This window comes from Dromaius novaehollandiae, chromosome 3 (genome assembly GCF_036370855.1).
Source record: "Dromaius novaehollandiae isolate bDroNov1 chromosome 3, bDroNov1.hap1, whole genome shotgun sequence".
In the NCBI taxonomy this organism is placed as follows: Eukaryota; Metazoa; Chordata; class Aves; order Casuariiformes; family Dromaiidae; genus Dromaius; species Dromaius novaehollandiae.
In genome coordinates, this window is record NC_088100.1 from 14506273 (window position 1) to 14524985 (window position 18713).

Sequence of the window (18713 nt, forward strand, 5' to 3'; positions counted from 1 at the left end):
TCTGAGGTAAATTTTATTTCTTTGAAATAGCAGTGTTAAAATCTGTATTATTGCATTTGCTTGCTGAGTGATGAATTTCCTTTTTCTTTATTTTAAGGCAGTACAATGAGGCAGCAAACTAACTCAGCATCTGCATCTTTCCTCTCCCTGCCCTGTTGCTTTAAAAAGGCTTACTGTTCCTAATATCATTTTACAATTTGCTTAGTTTCATTTTTCTTCCTCCCAGAACCCCAAATATGATTTTGGACTCTTTTTGAGAGCCTTTTTATGGTTATGGGTTATTTCTAACAGCACTGCTTCTCCACTTAAGGTTTTAATAGGCTTTCAGACAGAAGAAGTTACCAACTGTTGCAAAATGGCTGTTTCGTTTAGGTTGTGTGTCTTATGACCCTCAAAATTTATTTTTTTCTGAACAGAGGCTGTATTTATTACCATGGATATGCCTTTAATAAAATAAAAAATAAAAATAAAGAGGACTCATAGAATCATGAATCTCTAACTTTGCATTGTTTGAGTTTCTTTATGTAGCATACTGCTCAAAAGAAATACCACGGAATATCAAATTATCAAAATGAGTCTACAACTGATCAGGCAAAGCTTAACGTTTCTATTTAATCTTCTCATTCCTTGGTCCTATATCTTATCCTTTACTGAAAGCATCAACAATAGCTACTGAAAGCAGTACAGGATACGAGTTTACAGGAACAAGCCTGGGCAAGAGCATAATAAGCCTTGCCTCAGTGAGACAGAACTCAGTGTAATATAACTTATCCTGATGTTTCTTGAGGGTATAACTCTGGAAAAGACTGAGAACATACAGCTAGATAGCTTCTTATACCAAGCAAAACCAGGTGTCTGTGCAGTACTGTACAGTCTAAGCATTTAACATTTTTACCTTCAAATAACTTTTAGGCTCTTAGGTTTGTAGTGACTAGAACTTTGCTACTAAGCAATGTAGTTGCATTTTGGTCATTAAGTCATTATACTTCTCATTGAACATGAAAAAGATTTAAAAAAAAAAATCATTTGCGTTCTCTTATAGTAATAATTAGCTGATGAACTCCTTGAACAAGTGCTGTCTCTCTAAATGTTGTGGTGAAAGATACCATCTCTACGATTTGGATACCCTTTTCCAGGTGTCAGTGTTATACGATACGCGAAACACTTAAGTCACATATTGCAGGACAACTTATGCTCTCACTGGAAAGTGAGCAAAATTCTTACAAATTAAAAAAAGGGAAAGGAAAGTTATAATTTGTTAGTCTCAATAGTTTGTTCATGTATAAATGGATAATTCATTGCAATACTAAGGAAAAACAAAATGCAGGTTAAATGTAAGATATCATTTTACTGAAGGACAAGGTAAAAATTTGGAAATTAGATTTTTTAAAGCTTTTTCTTTTGCCAGTTTCTTTTTGCATCGGATTTGTGATGCTAAATAATTTGTGCTATATTACAAAATATGAAAAGTTGTATGAATGAGGGAAAAGTAATTTGCTAAGGTTTAATCTTGTATGGAACATTTGAAAAGATTTTGGAACAGAGCTTTATGATGTTGAGTTCTCCGATACGAGGCAATACTCTTACTCCCTCTTTTTTCTATTCCACTTTTATGATTGTATAATTGAGTTACAGAAATATCACAGGTGTCTGTTAAATTTCTTCCTGTGCTTTGCAGTAGATCAGTGAGCACAAATATATTAGTCCCACACAGAGCTGTGATTGCTCTGTTGTTCTTTCAGTAAAACTCAGGGGTTGTAACGGTGATTCAGTACCTGCCTTGTCTCTAATATAACAAGCATTTCACTTATAACCCTATATTCCAGTTTTTTAAATTTGTATTTTCAAGTTCCCAGAGAGAGTTATTTCCATCAGGGAGTTCATTTGTTTTAGATGTTTGGCTTTCATTTTGCATTTTACACAGAATTTTCATAAATTTTAGTATGAGTGATGATGTTAGCATCTCTTGAGATCTCACTGAATGAGTTTACTTTTATTTTCAGTGTATAAAAGAATTATGTTTGCTGCTGCTTAACCAGTCCCTCCTGCTACCATCCTTGAAACTGCTGGTAGAAAGCAAAGATCAAGATCTTCATGCTGTGGCACTGGAGCAGATAACAGCTGTAGCTAAGGTATGAGCATTTGAATTAACCGTCTTCCAGAGCTTGATGTAATAAATTCACTTTTTTATCTTCATATGGTAAGCAGAGACTGCTGGGCCTGTTATCATTATTAAGATTTTCCACAGCTTTTGTGTCCACAGTGAGCAGTAACACAGGCTAGTAAGATCTTTTATATACTTGAGATGATTAAAACTCATACTATTTTCTTTAAATTATCTAATATTCTGTTGTAAGGCGATGTGCTGGAACATAAGTTACTGTGTTATATTAAGTAGATCGTTATCTCTGTAATTCGTATTCTAGGGCCTTGTAGGTTTTTCTGTGTTTTTTTTGTATGTGTGTGTGTTAATAGTGATAATGAGCTAACTTGTTTCTGATAGACTTGGCGCTTTGTTCGTATACATGTGATGAGATGTTATATCACTGTTTTTATTGTAGAATGTTTAAAATGTAAGATAGTATGTTTTGGCACTTTTCTCCATTTCCAAACAGGTTTTATTGGATACTGTAGCAAAGTTTCTAGAGGAAAAAAAGTAAATATTGTCTTTTGTTTTCTTTGGACAGGAAGTGAAAGACATTACTGTAGACTTTTCAACTGCTGTGTAGAGTTATACTACTCGCTATTGCCTGTATACTTACTTTTCAGTTAAGTAATAACACCTAAAATGATAAAACCTAGTCTGCTAGACAAAAGCATTGTTCATATTATCTTTAAGTTTTTCTGAAAACTGAGCTGGGTTTAAAACTTCTTCAAGCCCTCAATCTAACTCGCACAAGTACAACCTGAAAGAATTGTTGTTAGCTATGATCTACAGCCTAGCAATCTGCTACAGAAAAAAGGAAGTTGTTTTCACAGACTGTTGTGTGAAAGGGAATGGCTTTCCTTTCTGGCTGGATAACTGCATTGAAGGTTTCTAGATGTATAATATGTAGGCATACCCACTGAAAAACCTTATCTATATTATCTCCAAATTCTGCACTGTCTCTTAGGGAGCTCTTGGTTGCAGGTGACAATATAAAACAATAATTGAAGGCAGATTTCCAGTATGCTACTTCAGAATTGAAATCTACTTTGAGCTGGAAAATACTATCAAAGGACCTGAGACATCTGAAATGGATCTGCCTGTATGTTTTTGAAATAAGCATCCCCAGAACAAAATCTTTTAAAATGTTATTTGTTGGAATACAGATTGAAAAAGTATTTTTCTTTTTTTTTTTTTTTAAGTACAAAAAACTCACCTCACCTATGAGAGACAATGTAGGCAAATGGTCACCCTTTTCTGAAAGACCTTCTAGGCAGGCTTTGCACTCTAGCTGTATTCATTCCAACAAGTTTTTCAGACTCTTGAGTTAAAGCGAACCTAATGCAATCCCATCCCCTGCTTTAACACCACCCTCACTTCCCTGGAAAAGATCCTTGGCCTCCTGCTCTTCTCAGCCTTCTCCTGAAGCATCTGTCCTCCTCACTTGTTCCTCCCTATTGGCTCCATCTTTTTTTGGCTGCTGCACATTGTATTCCAGGAGCCTTCTCCTTTTGCGCATGCTCAGCTGCAGGAGGAAGGTTGTATCTCCTTCCGCTTCTCCTTCAGGAGGTCTCCAGAACACAGCAGTAAAGACCAGTCAGAGAAGCAAGAAATCTGGAAGCACAGACTCCATTTTGTACCTTGCTAATTTTCCTTCAGAACTATTTAGTTACTGTAATGGATGAACCACAAGCTGCTTTAACTTGTTTTCTATGGAAATTTAAAATGATTGTGGAAAGTGACAGTGTATATTGTGTGTAATATAGAGCTGCTTGTATCAAAATTCCAATATTAAAGTTAGCATCTGATATGAATTTGGAGTATTTTCTAGCTGAGTTTGTTCTAAGCAAAGAACCAGAGGTTTTATGAAGGTGTTTCTGTTCAGTTTTTTATACAAATAAAATGCAAATTCTCTGAATTTTCACCCAAAAGTAATTTTATAAATATTAACCACCAAAACAATAGATTCTCTTCATTGTATTGGTACTTTTCTTGTAACACCCACGGTTTGAGATTTTGCATCTGCAAAGTAAGTCATTTATAACTTTTTAAATAAGGCGATCTTACAAAAGAGTAATTGGGGATTTGATATATGCCTGCACTTTCTCATCTGTATGCTGTCATTAACCTTTTACAATGAACTTTTTTGTTGACAGGTGAAAGATGCTCTGTCAGTGACTAGCTCTTAAGCTGGCGATCAGGAATTTACGTCTGAATACGTTTTATTTAACTATTTTTAAAGAACAGTGCCATACAATAGTGTTCTCTGAATGGCTGCTAATTGTCTTGCACTCTTAACTGACCTTCCCTTTCCAGTCTCTGAGTACCTGTTGATTAAATTATAGTAAAACTTTTAGGTCTAGGAAACATATTATCATCTTACTAATACAAAGCACTTAGTATACCTATGCATTCCTGAAATAATTTTATTTTTGGCCTTCTAACGCAGGAGGCATCTTGATAAACTATTTTCTTTTTTTTTCTTCTAAATAGAATGTTAATTTGTGCATACAGTTCTGTAACAGTGGTGCATAACCTGGAATTTTCACAGCATTTAGCCTTGCTCTAAGGTTTCCTCTTAACTCAATGAAAATTTAAATATTGACTTGATTACATCAGGCATGGAGCTTAGCCGGTATGTAAGATTCACTATCGGTATTAGAAAAGCAGCTAGCACAGAAAACTGCCATGATAAATTTAAAAGCTTTTCTTGTATTGTTTAGAAAACAGTTCTTTCTCCTTGTTTTGTATGCATCTCTTGTGTTTATGTTAGTTGGTATTTTACTAAAAGTGTTGCTTAGCCATGTCAATGTTGTTTATTCAGTATAATTTTGTATGTACTTTGTGCTTACCAAAAACACAGCAATAGGACTGTTAACACTTTTTTTTGGTAGAGTTTGTAATGAATTTTTCATAGGAAGCCCATTCCTGTTTACATTAAACAGGAAAAGGACAAATAACATCTGGCAAAGTGAAATCATAGCTATTGATTCCCTGACATAGTGCTAGCACAGCTCAGAAACATGGCTGTGAGAAAAATACAGCACTTGCTCACTGATACGATGTATTAGTTAGCCATTTGTTGTATGTTGCTGACAGCTTTATGGATGTTTACAGTTAAAAGGATGATGTTGAAGTGCTGATACTAGGGATTGTATAGCTTTTGCCTATAATAAAACAACCAAGATTTTGTGTAAGCTTTTTTGAGATTGCGAACCGTTCTTTTTATTGTGTATCCTTTTATAAACTACCAATTGACATTTTTGGATAACAGAAATACCTAATCTTTCTCTGTATTAAGTATAGTGGGTGAATAATTAAAAAAGGATCATTTTAAATTATTTAAAGCAGCTTATTCCTGCCAATAGGACTTAGTTTGCATTTAAGAGTCAGATTATTTTGGAGAAGGGTTTTAGTGCTGTCTGTTTGATGCTGGAAACATCAGGAAGGATTTTCTGTACTTCTAACAGAACAAGTAAATATTCTGTTACCTGTTGCTAGGTATATTGTTAAAACAGCTTACAAATGAGAGCCAATGTAATCAGTGCAAGTCCAAGCGTTCAACCAAGGCTTTAATAAAAATTAGAACTAGAGAATATTTTTAATTAATCTAAAATAATAACTTAATCCAGTTTACATACTATACTTTCAGTTTGAAGTAATGAGACTATCTGTACAAAATCATTGCTGAAGAATGTAATATGAAAATTATGAAGAATGTGTGAAATTAATGGAATTTCCAGTGACATTGAGACAGTCTCTTCTGCTATTTATGACAACTCACTTTGTGTGGCTTCACTTTTAAAGCAAAGCTTGTAAAATTATATGTATATAATTAATAGTGGTTATGTCAAGTATCTCTTCCCTGGCTGGTAGGATCTAGTCTCTCCCTTTTCCTGTCTTATCTTATTTGTCCTTTAGCTGTACGAACTCCATTCAGGAATAAAATGAAAACCGTTTTTACCTCTGCAACCGCTTTACCATGTAGAGCTAATACTCTGGGAAAGAGAGAGCTCGGTTCTTTTCTGCTGTTGTCATCAGCGTCTCTTATCTTTCCATTAGTATCCATATTTCATAATGCAGAGATTTCATAATGCAGAAGTTATGGAGTCATAGAGCAGGATGAAATATTGTCCTTTGATAATGCTGAAACCTCTAGACACCTGCACAAGAAGTGCTGACAGGGAATTACCCAGACCCTGTCTTGTCCCTTATTCTGTAAGACAGAAGGAACCTTCTAACCTGCTCTTGCTTGTCCAAAATTCTCACAATAGGAGAGATGTTTCTGGATAGCTTGCGTCCTATCAAGTTTAGGTATAACGTTGATGTAGGCTGTATTAGAGATCAATAACAATATTGGGTGCTGGTATAAGATGTGGACTTAGTCCTATAGTTTTTGTTTTGTTTTCTGGAAAGTGGATGCACAAAGTTCTTCTCTTCATGGTCACACAAAATTTTGGAGGCCTCAGCAGTTAAACAGTAAAGCTTTCTACATGCCTTAAGCTCCTCGTCCTAGTACGTTAGAAGAGCTGCCGCCTTTGGCAGAGCTGACCTTTACTTACCTGTTTTGCATCTAAGCCTTTTTTAAAAACTTGCAGATTCACTGTCTCTGCTTACAAGAGAACCTTGGCAAGACGTGGTTTTTCATCTGTAGTTGCAGAACCATTTATAAATTTTTCATTAAAGAGAATTGATAAAATGTACAAACCCTGTTAAAGCTGAGTGCTGTGGCACTGCTTCAACAAAAATGGTGAGAGCACCTGTTGCAGTTCTGTTTTTATGCTTCATCTCTCACTTTCTAGATAAATATGCATGTGTTTACCATAAAAAGGTATCAGTCATCACAATCTAAATTTAAAGAGTGAACTAGTTATCAGAGATACCATATGAATGCCCACATTTTGAATGACTTCAGCAGTAAATTTTGACTATTACCTAAACAGGTACCTAAATTAAAGAGGAAAGCCAAGATTTCCTCCCCTTAGCATAGGTATCTCCATTAGTTCTTCCCCTTGTTCCCATGCATACTGCGTATATGGGCACCACACTAAATATGTGCTGTTTAATCCTATTGAAGGAAAGATGGCTAAAGCTTCTTCTATTCAAGCCTTCCAAAAGTAACCGGTTTCATGCTAATGAAAGACTGAGTATCCTCAGCATGAAAATCCAGACAGACACAACATTTTTTCACCATAGTGAATCTGAATTTCTGAATTATTGTGGTTGATGGTTTATGCACATGTTCACGTGATAAAGACAGTGGCTGTGTATTCGTTTGCGTAAAAGATATCTGCATCTCTGAGATCTGCTTAAACTGCAGTCAGCTGCATGCCGTATCACTGGGAAACTGCTGCTGGGGATCAGCTACAGTCGCTTTGCTGGAACCAGTGCTTTAAGACTGTTAGGATCTCGAGATAGGAAAGGCATTACATATGCAGACAGATAAAAATGACTCATTAATAAGAACATGCCTTTGCTCCCTGCCCAGAAGAAGCAGCTTTTTAATAGCGGGATCCTGAAGTTGATTTCAGTAATTATCTTAATTGTATTTTACTCTCTTTTTACAAGTTTTGTCAAAGGAGGGATTTTGAAAAAGAAAATATAATGCATTCAGAGAGTCGTTGTTTACTGTAGGCTAATATTTGGTATATGTTTATGCAAGGAGTATATACTTACAACCTATGTGTGCTAATTTAAATAACATTGCAAGTTACTCTCCCAGCTTCCAGTTATTTTTAGCTGTGTATGTTTGTGAACTAAGTAACTCTCTGTGGTTTTCTTTCTCAATCTTGTCCAGTTTCCCCAAACCTGTTTCTTTTATTTACTCTGATCCTACTTTAATCTGATCCTGATAGCTTCATTTGATGCTTCATCATTCTTGTTTTATGAAAAAAAGCTTCATCGATCCCTATATACTCTCACTCTGATATCTTTCATATACGTCATATACTCCCTAAGCTGCCTCTTTTCTAGATTGGAGAGTCCTAGAGTCCTAGCTTGCTGAGTTATTTCTTGCACAAATGCCATTTACCCATATTAGTACTCCCTATACTGTAGTTTTTTTCCTTTTAAATATGTGCTACCTGTATTTACCTTAAATCATTTTGGTAAGCTTTTCCTTTAATGTTGATTGGTCTAATTTAAAATTAATTTTAAATGTATGTAGTCCTAAAATACATTTAAATTGATTTAATTTTTTAAAGTCTTATTTTTATAATATCATGCAATCTTTGCTGCTCAGCATATAAGGTATCTTTAAGCTTACATACATGTATATACACACATATATATACACACACTTTTATTTAGATTGGTTAACTATGTTTCATATACACCTGATACCCAACATACTGTCATGATGTGGCATTGCAGAATTGATGAAAACAAATAGATATTCTAGCTTCCTTAGCTGACTATTTTTATACAAATTTCTCATCAAACACTGACTTCTCTGTGTTCCTCCCACATCTGTCACGCTCCACTCACACTTACCGAAGCATTGCAGAAAAAGACAGTGCTCTTTGTCACGTGAAATGTGTTCACAAGATCTGGTTGCCATCTTGTGTCTCCATCCAGTGGCCTGGAATAAAAAACATTACAAAGGTTTCATCTTTCTGACCAGATCTTCTGAGAACCTTGAAGTCAGAAAATAGAAACCATTGTTAATCAGTTTAATCTACTGAACTGTTTGAGCTTGAGTATGAGCTGTCAGCCACAGCCAAGAGCCTTTTATATGCTTTTAAAAATGTGTATAATGACACAATGATCTTGTTTGTGCATGTATATAGGTGGTTATGTTTTTGTGTTATATGCTGGCATCTTGATATTCATAAATATAGCTCGTATGTCTAAGTGATTTTGAGTGGTTTAGTTATCTTGTACTTTGTCTTGTGCTAAAAGATATTTTACCTTCAGACTTGTCTGTCTCTGTTTTCTAGATTTTCAGTGTATGAAATTTCAGTAATCTCTAGTACTTTTTATTGGCTGAATAATAGCCTAAAAAACTAATTTAAATCAAACTTCATATCCTATTGTTAATCTCATTGTTGTAATTACTGATTTTTTTTATTTCCATAAAATCAAACACTGTAGCACTGCATAAACTTGAGTCCTCTGTGCAGGTCAAGAACAGAGCATGTGGAACTCAAAGGTGAGACAGAATATCCCTCCAGCCTCCCACCTCAGAAAAGAGGAGAGCTGGCTGCATAATGGTTTAGAGTGCAGAGTGGTATGCTGTACGATGCCAACATTAGGAATTTTATTTAATCAGTCTATCTTCATCAGGAAAATATGTCAATAATTGACATGTGGAAATTTAGAGTAGTATTTAGTACCTAAGGGTTTAAAGAGTAGGCAACTTAAAGTGGGCATCCCTACCGTTCTGGGAACTGTTCTGTGAACTGGGGCTAGAGCTGCTATGCGTTGTTGCATTAGCATTAGAGTTTTTTGTGTAGCTAATTGTGAAAATGCTGAAGACTTGGAGAAATTAAGATTATTTTTAAGATTTCAGTGGAAAGAAGAGAAAAACAAATACCTAAAGGAAATAATGGGAGAAGTAACATTAGGATGAAACTGCAGTCTCTTTTGCTGATTAACATGATAAATCAATCCTTTTTTTTTGAAGGACTCCTGAAATTCCTAAGGAAGTGAAAATAGTGAAAGGAAAGTAATAATCATGTGTTGTTGATGGTAAATTTGGGTTAACCTGTAGGAAGATGGGTTATTTGGAGAACAGCTACACCTGGAATTTTTTATATAAGGATTTGTGCTTGATGAAGTATAGCAGCTTTTCATGCTACAGTATTTCATGTTCAGTCTCTTTCTTGTTTTAATTATATTTAATATTGTAAAGAGTGCATCTCTTCCAAAGTATAGATCAACAAATTATTCAATTTCCTTTGCTTATCACATGCATCCTTTCAGTCATCATGCTGACTTTTCAGCTCTTTAACAGAAGAAAAACATCATTATCATTCCTTAGTCTAGAGTAATTAGATACAATAAATACCTTTCTTCTAAAAGAATTTGTGGGTGCTTCAAAGGAAGTGCTTTCTTTTGAAGTTAGTGGCAGATTTCTCATTGATTTCAATGGAGCTAGCTAATAGTTGCTTATGAACTCTGTGTTCCTCTACATACAAATGGAGTATTGATTCCTCCAAGTTAGGTGCCAAAACTTGGTGTCTTGCCATGACATGCATTCAAGAGAAGGTTACTTACTTGTTCTGATTTGTACTTTGGTGGCCAAAGTTAAATGGTGTGCATGGTCTCTCACAGTGTATACGTCTGAGATTTTTATCAGCAAGTTTGGTTTTCTGGACTAATAGATCATAGTTAAGTTTAATCTTCCTGGAAGAATAAATAATGATAAAAAAAATCTAAATTGGTATTGTTAATTACATCGCAGTCTGAAAAATGGTGGTAGAAATCTTGTGGAATAAAGAATTGGGTTATAAGAGAGAAGTGCCTGTTACAATGCACTCATTGTAATGTCCTGGGGGTGGGTGGTGCCAAGAACATGAGGAAGCTAAGCTTTGCGCTGTTGTAGCTTGAACTAAAACAGAGACGAGGAAGCTTTAGATGCTGTCCTGAAAAGAATCAGGATTAAATGATTTGTGGTGCTAATTAGATCAAAAGTGTCTTAAGTTCCATTGTCAAATGTCAGTGGCCAAATCTCCTGGTACATCGTAGTCGCTTCCTGTGGTCTCTCAACAGTGGTAGCTGAAATGATCTTGAGAAGTGGTACCACATCAGAGGATCACAGGATTGTTTTAATCACTGATACTCTGATATCAGCCATGTAATGTAGTACACAAATGCTTTAGAAAATAAAACGGGCTGAATAGACATTTTTTTTTAACTGAAAAATAGTTTTATAAATACAGCCATTTGATTAGTGTATTTGTAATTTGGTAGGATGTGGATGAAGTCTTAGAAAAATGACCATTTTCTGCCACTCATTTGGCTCTTTTTATTATTCTGTGTTGTTTTGTTGCACTTCTTGAAGTGATAGAACACTGATTAAAACAACACTGCATTTCAAAGAACCTAGGAAAGATTTACTTTACAAAATATTTTAAATTCTATTTTAATTTATGGTGTTATTTGTAAAGTGATAGACTAGATTTTCAAGAGACTATCTTGTCATGGTAAACAAGTAGCCACATTTTTTTGAGGCATTCAGAGTGCCTCACAGTGGTAGCAGGTGCATGCTCCCAATCTTTTAAAAATAAGCTGTATAATTTGGAAAACCTGATCCTTGCTGCAAGTGCCAAAACTTTAGAAAACCTGGCTGAGTCTGAGAATGTTGTCTACGTGGAATGCAATGTATCATATTAATAAGGTGTCTGAAATCTAATTTGTTCTGGTCTGACCTAGCTCAGGGTCTTTCTTTTATGGAGATGAAGGTGTTGCCCGTTCTGCACTGAGGGCTGAGAACCTGTCAAAAATCTGTAAAGCTTGTCATGTAATCTTAGGCTGTTGAGCATCCTCCTTCCTTAATATGAAGTAACTTTTGCAAGTCAACTATTAATGTAATAGAGACTGTTAAGGTATACCTTTAAATATTTTGAAATATGCAAGGTGTGCATCGTTGTCATTGAGATGACACAGTGTTCTGTGTGGATTGCTTTCAAGGTTAGGCTGTGCTATTACGGCAGTCATGTTCTTGTCGATAGATGTATCGAGTAATTCATTTTTAATTACTGTGGATTTTTCTTTCTTTGTAGGTTGATGATTCCAACTGCGATGCTGAAATACTTTCCTTGCTCCTCAATGCAAAGTTAGTGGTAAAATGCGTATCTACGGCTTTCTATCCTCACCTTATTGACCACTTACTGGCTAAACAGGACGAAGGAGGCTGGGATGTTGAGGAAATAGCAAAGCAGCTCAAAGAAGCAGGGTTCAACGCAGAGGCAGGGTCCCTCCTGATGTCTCATAGAGGGACTCATCCCGCACTCAGGACTTTTACTACCGCCCTCCAGGCTATTCAGCATTGGATCTAAAAATGCTGGAATTATTCATTCGTCTGCCTTTTACCTGGAGGCCTTCTATAAAAGAGAGAAATTGTTGTTCTAGTGAAGTAATAAAATTTCTTATCCGTACCTACATTTTGTGGAATATGCTAACAGCACATTTACAGTGGATTCTCATGTACTTCTAATTGTTTGGAAAAAGTGTATTGGTTCAGACAGTCTCATTCTGTTGCGTGGCTAGCCAGTCACTGAATCTGATAAAAGCTTTCAGACTGGAGAAAACTGTTAAGTGATTACCCTCTGTGACATGGAAATGAAACATCAGTGATCTGGCAGGTTATATTCAATTTGTCTCAATTTCTGTAACTAATTTACTCTTGTCATAATGTAAAATATAAATATAATTATAAAGATATATGGAGCAAGAAATCACAATGAGAAGTAATTTCTGAGAATTTCAGAATCTTAAAATTTGGTATTGCACAATGTTGTTATCACAGCTTTTGTTTGCAATAAGTAAAATATTTTGCATTTACTGTAGCCTCTCTTTTTTTCCCTCTTCTAGACAGATGCATATTTTTTTTCTCTAACTACTTTTTCTGAAATTCCTGTCTCTCCTCAGTGATGTTTATTCATAAGGACAAGCTGAACTTTTCTGTGTTTTGAAAGTGTTCTAGTCTTTGAGGTGTTTTTCTCTATAATTTGGGAAACCTCATCTGAAATCCTCAATATTTGTTGACACCTTTTGTGTATACGCTTTCAAAGTATTTCACATATATTTTTCCTGAGATCTGAAAAATTATGTAGATGCATTTTTATTTCCATATTACTTCTTTTTTTTTAATATGGCAAAGTATTTATTTCAGTTTATTTTCTGAGTTTCTTAACAAGGGGGATGTCTATCCATTACCCACTGCCTGTTTTACCAGAAGGTTTTGATGTTTCCATGTGTTTGTAGGACTTTGCTGTTAAAATTAATCTGTAAATCTTTTTCCTAATTTTGTGTTACAGCCTAATTTTGATGCAATTTTGCAGTAATGCAGAGCAACATTAAACAACATAGGATCATAGGATAACAGATCTAGAAGGGATCTCTGGGTGTCATCTAGCCCAGCCTCTTGCTCAGAGCAGGGTCATCTATAAGGACAGGACAGGTTGCTCAGTTTTTCCAGTCAGGTGTAGAAGACGTCTAGGGAGACTGCACAACTTCTCTTGGCAACCTGTCCCACTGCTTGACTGTCCTCATGATGCAGAGCTTTTTGCTTATATCCAACTGGAACCTTCCTGATAACCTTCTTGTAGGCATCGGGATGCTGCTATTGCCACCCACACAGCTCGGAAGCCTTTTCTCCTCAAAAACAAAAAAACAAAAAAACTTCCAATGCAGTGATTGCAGTTCATAGGTGGCTTAGATGGATATACTATGTCCAGTACAGACACTGGTGATTTGTTCTGCTAACACTAATATTCAATCAAAATTTGGTGTGGATGCAATACAATGCCAGTATATTTTACCATTTCCAGGCCTAGCTCAGGTCCAAGCCTTCATATGGCATGGAGATACTTAGATGCCATGAACTGAAGCCAGCAGAGAGGTCTCAGGACTAGACTTCCAGCATTATGGCCGGTCCCCAGATGCCTAAACCTTGCCTGGTCTCCTTCAGTGTTGACCTGATCTGACATTTGGCTTTAGTAACTTAAGTGTCTCCATATTTAGTGCCGTGCATATATACCCAAATAGGACTATATAAACGTGCAATGGCAGCTCAGGTTTGGCCTGCCTCCCCACTAATAAGCAAGCTCGCTTGGATCCTAGAACACAGTGTAGGAGATCCTAGTGGCATTACAGGGATCTGGTGCAGGTGTGCTTGCTCTGTGCTTCAGCAGTGACGCTCTTGTCTGAGCATTCTGTTATTTGGGGTAGCCAGACATTATCTTGCTTCATCATGCAAGATAATAACAAGCTTACTTTATTAAGGCAGTAGTTTCTACATCTTACCTTCTTTATAAATCCTACACTTCTTTATAACTGTCAGCTTGATTTATAAAGAAGGGAGAAGAGTGCATTAAGAACTTAAAGTAGCTATTTTATAACAAATTTGTATTACTGAGTTCTTTCCTAGGCTTCAGGATACAGAAATGGGAGACAAGATTTGTAGAACCAAACTGGTTCTTATTTGCATCATCTTTGACTTGGAGTCTTTTGCTGATTGTGAAAATTGTTTCTATGTTAACCTTACTTCGCATCTTACTTGGGATTCTTAATGTGATGTTTAGTAATGCTTTAATTCTTCAGATTGTTAACTTGTTTCTTTGTACTTGTTGGTCACCTGTCCTTCAGTGTTTTAAGGGAAGTTTTATCATCCCTGTATGATATATGCGCCACATTCAAATTTATGTCATCCAGGTGTGTGGCTTTAATTCTGTTCTCTTACACTAACAGTCCCAAGAGCCCCAGACTAATTTCTGCATCAGGTTTGAATTACTATCTGAAGGAAAAATGAAGTATATCAGAATTGCAGAGAAAACAAAAGAAGGACTTACATAATGAAAGATAACAGGAAATCAGTAGATGCAGGCAAACTGTAAAACTTACCTCCAGCAAGAAAATCTTTGATTATTCCGTAGACAATATGTCTGTCCTTTATGAGGCTTTTCTTTTTTGGTCTGTCTGCATGTCTTGTTGTCAGATCAGTCAGTATGTTCTTTGCTAGATTGTCTGACCAGCCTCATCCACGATCATGTAAAGTTTGTGTTTAGTGTCACTTTGGAGCTGAGCTGTAGATAAAGCTCTAATGAGTGTTATTGGTCTTCTGTCCATGTTCTATTTTGCTGGCGTTACAAATCCGAGATAAATGTTTTTCTTTCCAGCCAGGTCCACTCCTGATTTATTTTATATTCAAAACTTTTCATCAGTAAGGAACAGGTTTTTTTTAGTTTAAAACAGTTTTATACATCCAAAGTGATTAGCCTATCTTAGTGCATCTTCCACAGAATGAGAACTTTTATTTAGGTGTGAGCTTCTGCTCATAATGAGGAAAGAAGAGGCACATAGCAAGTGTATGCACATCCCAGCTTTTTAGTGTCTGCTGTATGGTGGAATTTACTATTTTAGGTTTGAGACTCTGGGAGTGGTTAAGATACACTAGCGAATGCCATTGTGGTGGTGTTTTTAAAGGACGAGAAACTCACCTTGAGTATTAGTACTATTAATAAGCCAGAGGAAACCCAGTAATATCGAAGAGTTGAACTGGCATTTGAGATGGTTCAGTTTTATCAATTCACTTGATTTGCAGTCAGGATCTGCTCAGAATACAGCATGACCTGACCTGTTCTTTTACCTAAAACAAGTGCAGGCTCTGGAGATACTTGCACTCCCAAATGTAGGTGAATAAAGAGTTCAGTTTTGCCTCCAGGAGCAATGATCTCTAGGGCAGGTAATTCTTTTTTTGCCTGAAAAAGACTGATACTGTTTGCATCTTTGAAGAGCTTTTTGTTGCCTTGTTAAATGCACCAAAGCAGCAAAACAAAAACCTTTCTTTTGGACAAGCAGAACTAGAGATTAGAGAAGAAAGATCATAACTCACAATTCCTTTCCCTGATGGAAATCATGAGTGGGGAGAGTATGTTGCTGCAAACAGAAGCAGAGTTGACACTTCTGTATTTATACACGAAAACAATGCAATTCAATGAGTGCAATAACTACATGTGATTCTGAATTTTTCCTTGTATAATGATTCATGATTCTTTCTGTGATTTATCATTTCTAGCATTTTGCACTGCCAAAAGACACTGAGAGGATGGACATAGAATATGGATGCCTTCATCATAGGGGTAAAAACTCCTGTGCTTGCAAAAACACAATCATTTCTCAAACTTGTTTTCTATTTGTTTACCTCTACTATTCTTATCCCTTCCAAATACAACAGCCTGGCCTGGTATTCTGTGCGAGGTCACATTTTGTTAAACTGCATGTAGGCAATAACTGTGCCTCTGTTACCACAAAACAGTGTCGGGTGATGCCTTGGGCTATTTACTCCTGAGAAAGAGAGTAATGGTGAGTTACTACCAGCCAACTGTTCTCCCAAATAATATGTTGTGTATGCAGAAGCGCAGGATGACAGCAGACCAGGTAGAAACTGAAGATTTTACTTTCTTCTGTCTGGCAGCAGGTGAGTACTGAATAAGAAAGGTCTAGCAGAGAGCAAATCAAAGACAGGACATCATCAAAATAGGCACAACAATCAATGTAAGTGGAAAAGGATAAGGATTTTGTCAGGGTTATGTTTCACTGCAAAACACACAGCACGTAACATCTAACTTCTCATACTGGTGGATGATAGACTGATAGATTCTGAGGGAAGGGAGTGAACACAAAACTAGAAGTGTTTCGTCTTTAAGAATGTATTTATTGCCGTAGCATTGTGTGCCACGTTTCCTATGGTAACAATTCTCAGGCTCCTTAATTCCACTACTTTTTTTTTTCTTTTTTTTTTTTTTTAAGAGAATCTATAAATTTTTAGTAAAGCTCTGAGACCTGTCTCACTTCCATGGTTGTATGACTTTTTAAAGAAACTTGTGATATACATGCCCAACTTTTCATAAACTTCCATGTGAAGAACCACCTCCCCTTACATGTTTTCATCATGCCTCCTTCATTTCATGGAACCATGCCTTGTCTTGAATATTGCAGACACATCTAAGGTTCACGTAATGGCATAAAAATGTTTTTCAGTTTGATTTTTTTTTGACTGTTATGGAGCACTGAGGTAGTATTTAGATAGGATTACTTGGTATCATCCTGAGCTCTAACTGCACATTGGTAGCAGTCAGCTGCGTATCCATTGCTGCATATGTAAAAGGATTATTTTTCTTATGTATATCATCTTAGAGTTAGTTTAGAGTCTGTTTGCCTGTTTATCACTCAGCCAATTAGTTTCATAAAGACCTCTACCGTTGTTCATCCAGTCCTCATCCTTACTCAAAAGCTTGTCTTTATCAGCACACTTTGATGCCTTTAATGCCCTCTTGTAGGTACAGAAAACAGTAAACTTGTGTCTTCAGAAACTGCCTGCAGTTGGAAGCAGCTAGCTTATTTTGCCTAAGATAAGGCATTTGTAAATCTAAAAGCAGAAGAGAAGGTAAAGTTCCTACAGCTGGCCAGAAACGAGCTCTTCCCATTTGCTTGGTTATTGTATCTGTTAACATGGCTTCATTCTCCACAAGAGCTCAGTGCCTTCAACTTTCACATGTTGTTCCTTGATGATGCTCAGTTGCACTGGTTGGGGATGGAGTACTGAGTGGTGGTTTTGGTGTTTTTTTTTTTCTTTTTTTTTTTTTTTTTTTTTTTAAGGCAATTATAACAGAGCTAAGAATTTACAGAAAAAATCCCCCTTGGAAACCTCTGACCACTGTGACATTCAGAAACCTGAAAATCTTATTTGTTTTCTTCTCATGGTTATAAATTTTTTCTGTCACTTTTCCTCACTTGCTCTGGGACTGGATAACTAAGGGGATGGCTTGAGCTAATGGCTATGCTGTCTGAACAGAGGAGAGTATTACTCCTTATTGACTCAACCTTCATAGCATGCACTAAGCTGTGCAAACAGACGATAAAGTCTGAGGTTATGTCCAGCTGAGGGATGGTTACACCTAACGACCTAGTCAATGTTTCTACCTAAAAATAGAGGCTGTACTTTCAGAAGCTGCCTGGGAGTTGATAGCAGACACATAACAGCTGCTCTGTTGCACATGTACTTCATTACCGTACCCTGCTGCTTGTATCACTTATCAATACATGATACACGAAGGCTAGTATTATTTTTTCAAGATATAATCAATTTATATGTAGTGTTAATTGAAGAAGCCTTTAGGAATTGATATGTCCAATTTATTCACTGGTCAGCATGGCTAGCTCCAGCAAAGCTAAATATTCAACTGAGATTCATTCTTCTGAAGATATGAAATGCTAAAATGATTCCTGATAGCAGTTGGTGCAAACCATCCTCTTTTCTCAAAGCACAAAGGCAGTAATAAATTAGACCTGGTACACTATTTATAAAGAAAAAGAGGGAAACAATTAGTGGTAATTTCTGAGAAAGTAAGATTTAATGGTGGAAGTCAGTATATTAAAAAACCCTAACATAAATATGTAATTACCATTAAAATTGAATTGTCTTATTTAACTTGTATTCCTTTCCCTTTGGAATCAATATCTTCTGCCAGGCTTTGCTGACACCCTGTCAATGAGTGTCCTCTTAGTCTAATCTCACAGGCTTCCCATGCTTACAAGGCAAAATAACACTGAAACTAGCTTCACACAGAGCTCTGATTTATAGTGCAATGTCCTTTGCAACAGATACAGAAAACTGCATGGTAGCCTTTACTGCAAGAATCTTCATCTACATAATGTGCATGTAAAATATTTATTGTAATGAGCAAAGCAGATGTATGCTGTTTAAAAATAAAAAGTAATGCTTGAAAACAAATAAGCAGAAGGAGTTTAGTCTAAATGGGAGAACAATACAGAACACAAACTGCGAATGAAACTGGGGGGTGATTTTAATTAATCTGGTAGCACCATCTGCGCTGGTTCT

The 18713-nt window shown here is 36.2% G+C and overlaps 1 protein-coding gene across 2 annotated transcripts in view; it reads left to right on the forward strand.

Moving 5' to 3' along the window:
• NBAS (NBAS subunit of NRZ tethering complex) overlaps positions 1 to 12653 on the forward strand; it is a 186031-nt gene extending 173378 nt beyond the window's left edge. For both annotated transcript variants that reach the window (XM_064508451.1, XM_026097158.2), the window contains exons 51-52: positions 2004 to 2132; positions 11872 to 12653. In XM_064508451.1, coding sequence (XP_064364521.1) covers positions 2004 to 2132; positions 11872 to 12147 — 405 coding nt within the window. In that variant the 3' untranslated portion in view covers positions 12148 to 12653. The remainder of the gene's footprint in view (positions 1 to 2003; positions 2133 to 11871) is intronic.
• Positions 12654 to 18713: the final 6060 nt, after the last annotated feature.